Here is a 13,275-nt window from a genome sequence, read left to right on the forward strand (position 1 = left end):
CAACCTGTTTTATATCATCTGAAAAAGCCCATCTCTTCCAATCTTTGAAAATAAAAAAAATCCACCGTCATGACATTTAATGCATATAAATGGAAATATTTTCTATTACGGTTAGGGCACAGCACAAGTATCATTGACACACAATAAAACCCACATTCAACACTTTCTATTCCATATTGTCATTTTCTTCATTTTGCTGTGTGTGCGCAGAGTGTCTCTGCAACAATAACAGGTAGAATCTACAACAGGTGCAGATACTGTCATGTTTGACAGGCACCAAACTAACATATTGAAGCTAATTCGTGTTATTTTGAGCGGGACACCAGCACGAGAGATTGGTCAGCAAGTCAACGAGTGAACAGGTCAGGAATAAATCCATCCAACCACCCATTATTTTCCCCTTATCCGAGGTCCAGGAGGTAAACCCTGACATCCCTCTCCTAACCAACACTCTCCAGCTCAGGAATAAACCTTAACCATATATAAAAACAATGCCATTCATTTATATCCATTCAGTGTTTAAAACCACTATAACGACGTCAGTCTAGCATTGAATATGGACAAATTAATGCGATGCTTATGTCAACCCAAGCATTTGAAAAAGCTCCATTCAAACTTAACTGTATCTCCTATTATTCGTGTAAAAACAAAAAAGAGAGAATAAACTTAAAGAACTTTCCCTTCATTTATACATCATATTTCTTTAATCGTATTACTCACAAACCTTTGAGCCATCTGGGCCAACGTGAAAATTAAATTAAAAATCAAATTAATTATTTAAGTTTACCTTGTTAGTAAAGCTGGTTGAGGGACTGAAACTTTCTTTGCGTCAGGAATTCAGGGTTCAACAAAACACAATTCACCTTTTTTGTTTGTTAAATATTCGCAACGCTCATTCAAGTCATACAGCCGCACTTCTTATTTTAAGTGCACCTGCTGCTTGTGCATGTATGAGTCAAATCAGGATTATTCAAAGCATGTGTGTGTGTAATAGTTTTCACGTGTGCATGCCAGACTAGCAGCAGTTAGCTCAGCAATCATGTGCTTGAACATAAATCCCTGCACACAGAGTGGAGTGCTCGGCCAGATTTTCATGGATCACGTCCCGCAGCTCTGACTCCTGATGGTCAGTGTCAACCTCTGAACAGTCAACTGTATCAAATGTGATTTCTTGCTGCTCCGCTGCGGTTTGTAAGCATGAAGTAAATCCATAAATGTTTGTAAATATGAAGCGGCTGAAATGATCATATGTTTCGCTACTTGCTTGCTCTGGAAATTGTGTCATCCTTTAAGAATTGACAGAAAGAATATGACTGATTCGATAGTGACCATAACAATTACACTGTGCACACTGTCTTTCAGATTCTGAATGACTCATGTTCAGGTTAATATTCTCTGCCACTGATCAGAGTTCTATATCTGTCAAACTCTTACCCAATGTTTTTAGTTCTTCAGCTGAGCCGGCATGTTTCTGAGAGCTCTAAGGTGCACTGAACGAACACCACTTCAGTTAGCTTCCTTCTTTTTCATCATTACATGTGTAAAGAAGTTACTTTAATAGCCTTTTGAAACAACAACTGTGCCTCAACTTGCCAGGTAAATCAAAGGTTGGATAAACAAAATGGGCTGCACAGAAAGAAGGTTCCTGCTTCTAATCTCAGCTGGTTCTTTTTGTGTGGAGTTTGCATGTTCTACCTGTGCGTGTGAGCTTCCTCTGACTGTCCAAAAACATGCATCTTAAGTTAATTGGTGGGAGTGTGCATGGTTGTCTGTCGCGTTTGTTTCTGTGTGACCCCTGTGAAGGGCTGACGACCTGTCCAGGGTGTACTCCTCCTGCCTCGAGGCAGCTGGGATATAGGGCTGTAGCAATACACTAATGTCACGATACGATACACGATATTCATTCAACACTTACATCATTTTCTGGGAAAAAAAGGGACTTTGGGATTTAACATGAATCGTCGCTGACAGTGGTCCGTCCTTTGAATAACACCGCCAGACAAACAGAACATGTCACAAACGTGAGAGCTATGCACGTAATATAAAATTTTTATGAATTAATTTATCACAGTTTTGTATAATGTGACCCCCTAGCATTGTATTGTATTATATTAATGTTCTGTGTTTTCAGTAATTGTAACGTCTGACTTTTCAATAAAGTTTGCTTTAAAAAAAATATATATATATATATATATATATATATATATATAAAAATCGATACTTGCGGCTGAAAAATCGATACTTTATCGGGAAACAAAATATCGATATATATGTATTTCGCAGTATCGATAAAATTGATCAGCCCTACTGGGATAGACTCCAAACGCCCCTACATTTGAGCTGTATTGATGCCAATGGCTAGAATGAACACATGTAAATAAATGGAGCAAAAATCAAATAAGACAATCCAAACAGACTTGGTATGAGCACTCTTCCAGCTTACCCCATAGGTTCCCAAGCAGAGTATCCAATTTGAAGCCAGTAAAATTTGCTGTGGTGGGAAATCCGGGCCCTGTTCCATTGGTCGCCGGGTTGAATGAACTGGAGCTCGGCAGTAGGATGGTTCGAGGCTGTACAGCAAAGAAGCTGATGAAGATGGTGCCCAGGACAAACATGACCACCAGGAAGATGATGAAGGTGGCCTTGGCATAGATGTGGGCTCCCACAAGGCACACCAGAAGGCACAGCAGGGCAACGCCAGTGGCATAGAGCAGAGACCACCAGTAGCCTGATGGCAAGATCTGGTATGGAGAAGTGGCCAAAGTTCCATCTGAGAAGATAGTGAAATGTGAGCAACATCTTACTGTGTTGAGGTTTTTTTATGTTAAACACTGCCAGAATCTGTTCAAGGGCATACTGTTAGAGCAGAGAGTGTGAATATGAGAAGGTGTAAAATAAAGGAGTAAAAAGCTCTGACATGTCCTGCATCCAGCTGAACATTCCCACCTTACATCTTCACAGTATGGCAGTAGCCCATCTGATATTGTCACCATTCCATATATTTGTTAATGTTTCCCTGACCTACACTCCAGATGACCATCTTAACCTATTTGCTGCTGCTTCCTCTGACTCAGATAACCACATGACCATCATTTAAAAACAACAAAGGATAAAAAAAAATTACGTTAAATATGTTAAATATAAAAAGTCTAGAAAATCAAACTTAACTGAAATGAATTCTATTTGTTCTTCAGACTTTTTAAATAAAAAAGAAACTTTTACTTTTTTTATTTGATGTATCTCTTAATATTGACTGAAAGACATTCAATACAACAAAGAAATTCATTTTTCCACTTCAGTCCATTTGAATTAGTTCAGCTTCACACTAAAGACAAGAAAGAGGGTTTTTAATTACCTATAATTATTATTAAAATTATTATTATTATTCCTTATCATTATTATGAGGATATCAAAACAGTCAATATTTCCTTTGATGGTGAAGGAACATGATGAAACCTCACACCCGTTCCAGCTGTGCGTAAAGCCACAGTAACCACAGGCTTTTATATTTTCATTTACAAATATCAGAATGATATTTTTCTTACCTGAATCACTGCAGGAAGTATAAAAAAAAAGTTTTACATTGTTGTCGTTTTTTTGTTTTTTTTTTAAATTGTGTTCCTTGTTGTGAATTTAATGTCAACCTTTGAATTACCTTGTGGTACTCCAAATGTGTCCACAATGGCTTCAACCAGCCCCAGCACAAAGAGCGCACTGCCACACACATTAGCCAGGAAGAACATGAGACCGATGCTGCCTCCAAACTCTGGACCCAATGCTCTGCTGATCATATCTGAGGGAGTAAAGTTAGGGAAAAGTACACTTGTATTGTTGGGTACATTGTGTGTGTATTTCCATTTAACAGTGATGTGAGGCCATTTCTGAGAAACATTTACAAAGCTTGTGTTATTGCAATCTGTTGGTTTCCTTAGCTCGGCTACTGATTTTTCAATTGGCTTTGTATGTATAAATTAGATCAATTTATAAGTTAATGAAATGGATTTGACTGGATTATGGTTGAATTAGAGTGGGGTGGATTTTAACTGGCTTGAATTGGACTGTATCTTTGAAATGCCTTGAGATAACATTTGTTGTAATTTGGCACTATATAAATAAAACTGAATTTTTTTTAGAATTTCTGCAAAGTGTCAATGGGCTCAAGCCTGCTATATAACAGGCTTCAGCGTTCGCAAAAGCTTAATTTTACCAGCACATAAAGATAACCTTATGTTGAAAAACATGTCAAAATGTATTTGAAATCTTTTAAGCTAATTTTCAAACTGACTAAATAAATGTCAACTTATTGGATACAGAACAGGGTAAAGGATATGATCATGTGTGAAAGGTTAAAATACAAAAACTGTCCTCACAGGCATAATATTTTATCTACGTAACATATACCATATAAAATGTCCAAACAAAAATTGTTAGGAGTCATGAACTTGCCCAAATGACTCACATTTAATGCTTTACCCTTACCTAATAATCTGCAGAAAGATACCACAGCAACTGCATTCCAAAGAGACATTATCTGTGTGCGTGATGTGCCTTTTCATGTACTGTGCATGTCAAGCATGCGTTTCCGTCTCTAATCATATTGGAGATGGTTTATTTCGTCTTCAACAACAGTGACCAAAGATTTTCTGAATAAAGTTTCTGAAAAAGTCTCTGATAAAAGGCAGGCATGATGCCCTCCATCCCAGATACTTAAAATAATAATAGATTCCCTATAAACGCAAATGTTGTGGCTGTGGGTGATGCTGACTTTACACAGCAAAAAAACAAACAAAAAAAAAAAAAAAAAAACAGGATTTATCCTTTAACTCTAACTACTCGAGGAAAATATGAGTATATCAATCTCCCTTCAGTGTCAAACAATGGATTGTCAAATTCTACTAGGACATCTGCTCTCGATAACCATTGACAATGTTACGGATACAGCACTAACTGTCACATGCAGATCATTATTGTGTGGGATGGATACAATAGGCTCCTCCCGCATCCAGGGCTCCATTGGTGGAGATGGCACAGACTGACAGCACAGTCATGCAGATAATGAAGTAGGCCACCAAGAACATGGCAATAGCTTGGTACAATCCAGACTGTCCCACGACAAATCCTAGTGGGACAAAACACAAACAGTTAAAACACGTTTACATGAATTCTTGTGTGAATACAACTAATACCAGACTTTTACTACAACTGGTAAACATATTTGTCTGATTGAAACCATACTAAATCCCTGTTAGACTCACCTACCCACATAACGTGGTTAGGAGTTTAATTACTCTAACTGTCCAAGGCTTTGTGCACATGCTCTATGTTCCTGTTACCGTCTTTGACCCGGTCTTAACAGAGCAAACCAGTGCACAGAAGTGGATGAAGTCAGTATCAGAATAACCACAAATGGGGAAAAAGTATGAAATGTACAGACACACACAGCTCAGGAGATTGTGGGGCACTCAAAGCAGCACAATAACTCAGTTTGACAAACACGGGCGTAATCATGCACGGGAGGAGAATATATATGTTGACCGAAGTTTGCCTGATGCTGTGAACTGTGTGAGAAAATGTTCAAGACATTCTCCTGCTTCTAACTTGAACCAGATCATGGTACATGTAAGTACAGCTGAATTCACTGCACAGACGCTGTCTTGAAGTCACTTGAATGGTGATTCTATCAGATGAGGCTGCGGTTACAAAAATTTTCTATCTTCCGAAGGACGCCGACTTTCACCAAACTGTCATCGGTGAGTAAATTAACTTATGAACTTAAATTAATTTATGCAAGAAATAAGGTCCAGGTTTAAAAAAAAAAAAAAAACTTCTCCTTTAAGGCCATCTGTTTTCTCTACACAAAAATAAAAAGGGAACTCACTCAAACAGATATCCATGCCATCAGGATGTGTTTTAAGCAGATAAAGCAGCTCGAGTAAAACTTTTATTTTGCAAACATTGCAAGATTAACCCATTTTTGCTTATAACTGTGGGAGTGACAAATTAGTAACAGCTCACACACTTTCGAGCAAAGTCCTGTGTATGTGAGAGTCCCTTTACGCTGCATTGGACACACATTTTTCCACATTTATTACAACATCCTTCTACTGAGATATTTAGCTGGATACATTTACCTTTGATCAGTTCCTGTCTGCTTCTTATTATGACCTGTCTCTTTAATGACCTGTCTCTTTATTGATCTGTCTCTCTGACATGAGCAGTTTCACTTCCACGTTAAAACCACTCCTGGTTCCTGTGCAGTCCAACATGTTTGAGTGTGAGAACAGCAGTGTAAGTCTCGCACCTACAGCTATGGGACCACGTGACTCAGTGCATTCATGTGGGTTTGCCGTGTGTGTCCACTGCCCAGCAGCTGACATCTCACGAGACCGTGAAGGGGGGTGGGAGGGCAGAAGATAGAGGGAAAAAAATGGAAGAGAAAAACAAGCACAACACTAACTAATAACTGAAACAGAGGTTGAAAAGATGACAGATATATCTGTGGCAGCATGGCATCCATGAGCTATTGTGATTACTATCTTACTTTGATTACTTAAAAAAGAGAACTTTTATCCTATTGATAGTCCTGCCTCAACAATAAAATCTTGAAGGCTCTGACCTGACGTAACCAGACAGTTACATCTTTTTACCACACAATAAATAAGCCGTTCCTTGCACTCGATATATATTGTGGAACTAAAATATTGTGAGCCCAACCGAACAACATGAAGAGCATCATTCCACGCCATTATGGGACCCCTTCCACCTTAACCTAAAAGGAGCATGTGAAGCAATTTTCCAAAACTACAATTAAGCTATGAGCACATTCTGAATATGACTGGAACAACTTTGAAGGACAAAGGCCAAAACGGATTGAAAAGAGAGCTAGCCATCTGCCTGGAGGAATTCGGTGACATGAATGCAATCTTTGTAAAGAAAACCAAGAGATGTAGTTTTAGATTTCATCCATCAGCATATGCATATGATATAGAAGCCCATTTCAAAGTGCAGGTAACCTAAGATTACTTACACAGTAATGTGCTTATTACCTATAAAAGCCCCAGTGTTATTCATCTGCTCCCCAGTCTTGTACCACTTTTTAGAACTGAATGCATGAGAGAATGCACAACTGTAGTGAAATTAATCAGGGTTAAAAGTCTAAAAGGGATTTCCTAGCCAAGACGGCAGTGGCTTAAGTTTGATGAGCGGGTTGTCTACTAATCACAAGGTTTCGGGGTTAAATCCTGAGCCCCTTCACTGTCAAGTGTGCCTGGAAAAAAAAAAAAAAACAACAAGACCAAGTTGCTCCTGAGTGCTGACAAGCATTTTCCATGTATAAGTGTGTGTGTGAATGGGGGAAGAAAGAAAAACACATATATAAAGTCATTTGTAGTAAATGGTTATGGTTAAAAGGCAAAGTGCAGAGCATTTGCTATTACGGAACAACTTCCGGACGTGTCAGTAAAACTTAATTGCAGTGCACACTAGTGCTCTCTGTTGCTCTGCAGACAGAAAAACTTCAGCTGTTTGAAAAGGTGGTACTGAGATCAGTTGTACTGGATATATTGTACGCAAGCCCACGTCAATCTTCAACCACCCCACGCAAATCAAGCACCCTGTTATATGAGTAGTTTGTTTATGAGCAATGCTGCTCACCTTCCACATACAAAATGTGTTCAGTCAGAGGCTTCCTCAGGAGGTCATTCCTGTGCAATTACTTTTTTTCCACAAAGACCAATGACTCCTTTCATTTTAGATTCCGATTTCTCCAAATAGAAAGTATCACTCAATTCAATGTACTCTCAAGTTTCCCTAAAGAACAACACAACACTATAATCTAAGATCTGGAGTTCGGCGCGTCGCTTAGAAAACTAAAACACACTCTGTGCAGTCATTTGAGCTGACGTCTGTCGTTATGAACACTCACCGATTCTGAGGAACAATACCACGCTGAACATTGACAGCAGGGTCGGGATCACCACACCGAAGAAGATGGAGAGTTTCTTCGGCTGCCGCTGGTGAGCAGAACTCGGCCCCGGGCTGGCCGGGAGCTGCTCCGGGGCCTGGCTGGCCGGAGGAGTCCGCTGCTCGGACTCATTGACGCTGGAGAGGAGGCGGTAGTGGAGGAGAGGGGTCTTCTCTGTCATAGTGAATACTGCCGCTTTGTCAAGACCCACAACTGTAAAAAGTGACAGGAGCAAATTCAGACCGAGCTCTCAGCCACAGCTTCACTGTGGAAATCCGGCTGTTTCTCACGAGTCGGCAATAAATGTTACTCGTGATTTTTTTTTAAATATCCAACAGCGGTTGTCTTGATTGTCAACTTGCTTCAGCCTACTCCACCAGCTACATGACAAACGGATAACAAGTGCTTCCAGTGCGAATTAGAACCACCTAAAACCCTTCCAGCCTACATACTGACGGTGGTCAGAGTTCCTGAAAAGTCACATAAAAGCCGGCAGGCACCCCACATGTGGCCATTGCGGTTCTGTGTTGGTCTTCCGATCTCCGGGATAAAGAATCATGTGACTCATAAACGTCAGTACGCGTCTTTCACAAGGACAACTTCCGGTTTGCGCTTTCAACAAAAAAGTACTGACAGTTGTGTACCTTTGTTATGGCAAAATTTACTAATATGCAAACAACAGACGCAAATAAGTTTTACAGCAAATTATATACACAGGGCTCTCAAGTCTCACGCATTGAGCGTGAGACACACGCATTTCAACAAGTTCACACGCTCACACGCCACACATGCCATTTCTCACGCTGAGAAATGATCAACTTCGTCGCACAGAAATTCTAATGGCCGATACTATAAACGAGTCAATGGCAGGTTACTGTGCGCTCTTACAGCTCAGAACTATAGCTCTGTAAAGCTGTCTTGATTTAGCAACCCATCGGCAAATCACAAAATAGAATTTCTCAGCCAATCAGAAAAGAGAATTTCTTGTTGCCGGGTGAGGTCTGAAATAGCTTTCAGCTGCAAGCACCCGTGCTTGCAGCTGAAGCTCGTTGTAGACGAGCTGGAGGTGGAAGAGAACCGTCAGGATCATCAGCAGGTCATATCTTCATTTATTTGAATCTTTTATTAGTTACTATAGTTTTCCTACTTTCTTTAAAAGATTAAAGTGTTCATTGGAGTAGTAGACCTAAATATTCAGTACACACCCTTTGACATGAGCAACTTAATGAAAAATGAAAAATATGTTGGAGTGTAATTGGGCTTCCGTGGTTAATTTTTTTCAAAGGTGACTGGTATGAGCAGATTCCCAATAAGGCTATCTACAATTGCCAAACTGGTATTAGTTCTGCCACACTGAAATGCTGATGCAGAGAGGGTTTTTTCCATGGTGGGGCTCAATAAAACCAAGACCAGGAACACTTTGTTTCTGAATGGAACTCTGTCATCCATCATGACTGGGGAAATGGCTGTGCTTTAAATGGGAGCCCCCAATATCAGTCATCAAGCACCAAAATCTGCCATAAACACTTACAACAAGACATACATTTTTTTTTTTTTGTTAAGACTTTGCATAGGCCTACCTAAAACAATTTATTTTCAAATATAGCAGAATTTAGTGTAAAAGTGAAGATTTGTGATTTTGGTATAAATAAAACAATTTCTTTGTTCTTTAAGTAGCTAGTTTATGGCGATGGGATACTGCAAGGGACCAGCCCCCCCCCAAAAAAAACCGAAAGAAACCCCGCCGCGCACACGGCCCGGCCCCTGCCCCGCCCGAATCTCACTCCAAGCAAACTTGAAAACTTGAGAGCCCTGATATACAGCACGGTAGCCCTAAAAAGGTCTATTACAAGGATTTACATCCAAATCATTATTGATAAATTATTAATATACGGAATATCATTGAAGCCACAAACCAAACAGGGCCATGCAGTCCTTCAGATGGGAGGTGCCTAAAGTTAAAAAGGGACTAGAATTTACTAGAATTTAAAACACAAATCTCAGAATCTCCATCTTTCACTCCCTCGTCTCCATCCTCATCTGTGAACCTCGCACCATATGCTTTTGTAGGAGTATTCCAATATTATAAGCAAATATTAACAACTCGTGTATGCCTCCAAAACAGTACAGGACGTCCATCCCAAATATTAGAACTGAAATTAGACAATAGAAAGGTTAAAGTTTACTTTTAAATGAATAACTTTTCAATACAAACAACAGGTCCGTGTGTTAATCTTCTCGTTGTGCTTCTCCTCACCCAGCCTGGCTGGGACCTGCTGCCTTTTGCACCAACATGGAGCTCCTTGAGTTTTTGTTTGATCGCCTCTTTTCGAAACATCTTTGCACTGCAGCAGGAAACATTATCAGGGTGTTAGCCCGATTCTTTATATTGGAAGCCCAAGAACATCTATCTGTTCAGAGCTGTAATTAAGTGACAAACTAAACTTAAGACTGTATTCAGGGGTTCAGAATTGGGGGGGGCCACAAAAGTGATTTTTTATTTTTTTGCACGTATGACACTCATACCATGCCACCATAGATCACAACTTCGTAGAGGCACGCCATATCATTCAAAAAGTACTGCACAGGGATTCATTTATTGTGCTTACCTCTCTTGTTTATTTGTCCTAAACAGCCAACAGCACATACCACTGCTTACTGGAAGAAGAGATCCCGTATCTGTATAACTCTTCTCATCTGTATAACTCTTCTTGTCTTTATAACTCTTATTATCTGTATCTGGACAACTCCTGGATACAATAAAGGATAAATAATTTTACAACTTGACAATGAATTCATATCCATTTATTTATAGTCTTGTTTTATAGTACAAAAAAAGTCCTTACCAAAATTTACCTATCTTGTTCTTTTTTTTATCATATTTCTGACCAGTTGACTCAACAAAATCATGTAAATCATCAACGAAATGTAACCTTAGCCGGGGGATTGGTGGAATATGGAGTCAGAAATATATTTGTCAAACATTATTTGTTCCACCATTCCAATAATTTCTTCTTAGATGTGAATCTAAAATGTGAAGAATGGGAAGTCTGAAAATACGTTTGTTCAATTTTGAATAATTTAGGATATTTTTGGTATACCCTAAATTCCCCCCGGGATTTCTGCACCCATAACTGTATTTATGTTTGCGGTCAGCTTGCTTGTACTATGCAAAAGTTTGCAAGGTTTATTAAATGTCTCATATGCGCAGATACGTTATATTTGGTATATTGTTGTAAAGCACTTTGAGTACCAGTTGGTGATTGTAAAGGGCTATATAAATTAAATTTGATTGATTGATTGATTGATTCCACATGTATCTAAACAGCTGATCAAAGGCCAGTAAGTACAGCACTCGAAGGTGGAATTAACAAAGTGGCTCACCACTGCTGGGTAACCATCCCTATTTGGGAATAAATAAAAAAAAATACACAAAATTTTATTTTAGAAGTAAAAGGCATACCTTCCGCTTTTGTCCTGATGTCTACGTCTTACTTGACTATTGCTTGGATTTTCCCTTTTTCCAGCCTTTTACTTTCGGTGGTATGATCAAGTTGGCTGGACCAGTAGTAGCACTGTAGTCTTGCAGCTGACTGGACACTGACAGCTATGGATTTGAGACTTGGGGTCCGGTCAAATTGTCAAAAAAGTCTATGTAACAGAGATAGTTAACCCTCTTTACCCCAATAGAATGTTACAATAAAGCCCCTGATTCCTGAGAGTTCCGGGAAAAAAGGGGCTATTTGAGTGACCTTTTAAATAGTGAATAATAACTGAAAAAGTACTGAAAATCGTCAATTGCAAGTTACATTCATATTAAAGGTGGGAAAACACTCTTTATGATGATATATAATTCATTGACTACAAAGCTATTGGAATGTCCATAAACTGCCATTTATACGTATGAAATAGTAAAAATTTTGGTAAGTGATTTAATATACTCCACTCCTTTTGACTAAAATAGACAGTTTACAAAATTAAAAAGTGTTAAAGAATATATGATTGGCAATGTTATTTGAAAGGTGAATCAGGCTTTAACTATTACATTGAAAAATTGTCACTCATTTGAGAAGTTAATGAGTATTCATTTGAAAATAGTTCACGAAAAGCAGCAGATGGAATTTTGACAATTTTATTTACAACTTGCAAAACAGCTGTTAGAAAAGGCCAAACATTAGTTATAGGCTAAACCATTAGAGTAAAACACCACAATAATAATAATACTACTACTACTAATAATAATTTAATATGAGAAAACATGCTGGAGGCTGCATAGGCCTACATATTCGTGCAATGAAAAAGGCACCAACCAACTGCCACAGGATGAAGAAACATAAAGTATAAAAATTAAGCACATTTTCAAATCATAGAGTGGAATTCATGGAAACAAGGGGGCATTTTGCATAATGGGGTCACACAAGTTGAGCACCCAAAGGATGTCTCAACGCACCTCCCACTATTTGTGCGCCGCCCCGCCTTGATGCAGCTCACACAACCTTTTTTTCTGCCTTCGAATTTCACCAGGGAGTGGCCTTGTTTTAAATTTTTAACGATAACGGACTCCACTCCTTTGTTGTGAATGCCCTGAGTTCCCCTCTGCCTGCCACAGAAATCATCACACAAGGCATGGACCAATTTCAGTTTGAAGGCTTTCAGGCCCAATGCCTTCTTGCTCTTTGGAAGCGGCCTTTGCTGGAGGTGCCAGACAATATACGCATTAACAATGGCTATATCAAACAAACCCCAGAAGAGATACTTCCACCACTTTTTCCCCGTTCGTCCCACATTATAGTAGCTCCGATATTGATCCAAATGGTCAACCCCTCCCATTTTTTTATTATAATCAATTACCACATCTGGAACAGATATCTGTTCCAAATTAAACCGTGACCTCTGTTTGACTTGGTCTACCCCTGCATGGCATGATGAAATAAAAAAAACATCCCTCTTGTCCACCCACCTGCACACCATCATCCCATCCCTCCCCGCTTTTCTGCTTTCTCCCCTCATTAATCTTTGCCCTAAAATCTCTTTTGGAAACCCCTTGGATGTTTTTCGAATGGTGCCACAGTAGTATGTGTTGTTGGCCAATAAGTCACTCACTAGAGGAATTGAAGAAAAAAAATTGTCTGCATAAACATGATAATATCCTCCCAAATAATTCCTCATCAAATTCATTACCACCCGGTGCGCCAAACCTCTCCCGTCTACATTATTTTTCCCCGTGTAAATATCGAACGCTAGACAGTACCCTGTCATGGAATCACACAGACACCAGATTTTAATACCCCACTTTACCGGCTTTTTGGGCA

At 39.2% G+C, this 13,275-nt stretch overlaps 1 protein-coding gene across 1 annotated transcript in view; it reads right to left on the reverse strand.

Moving 5' to 3' along the window:
• The window catches only part of LOC142388624 (solute carrier family 12 member 9), an 82,802-nt gene extending 74,297 nt beyond the window's left edge, over positions 1-8,505 (reverse strand). Inside the window, exons 1-4 of the mRNA XM_075474096.1 lie at positions 7,925-8,505; positions 4,985-5,119; positions 3,656-3,793; positions 2,444-2,770 (exon numbers count right to left, since the gene is read on the reverse strand). Of these exons, the coding sequence (XP_075330211.1) occupies positions 2,444-2,770; positions 3,656-3,793; positions 4,985-5,119; positions 7,925-8,144 (820 nt within the window). The 5' untranslated portion in view covers positions 8,145-8,505. The remainder of the gene's footprint in view (positions 1-2,443; positions 2,771-3,655; positions 3,794-4,984; positions 5,120-7,924) is intronic.
• Positions 8,506-13,275: the final 4,770 nt, after the last annotated feature.

The sequence above is a fragment of the Odontesthes bonariensis genome, chromosome 9 (assembly GCF_027942865.1).
Source record: "Odontesthes bonariensis isolate fOdoBon6 chromosome 9, fOdoBon6.hap1, whole genome shotgun sequence".
NCBI classification, from domain to species: domain Eukaryota; kingdom Metazoa; phylum Chordata; class Actinopteri; order Atheriniformes; family Atherinopsidae; genus Odontesthes; species Odontesthes bonariensis.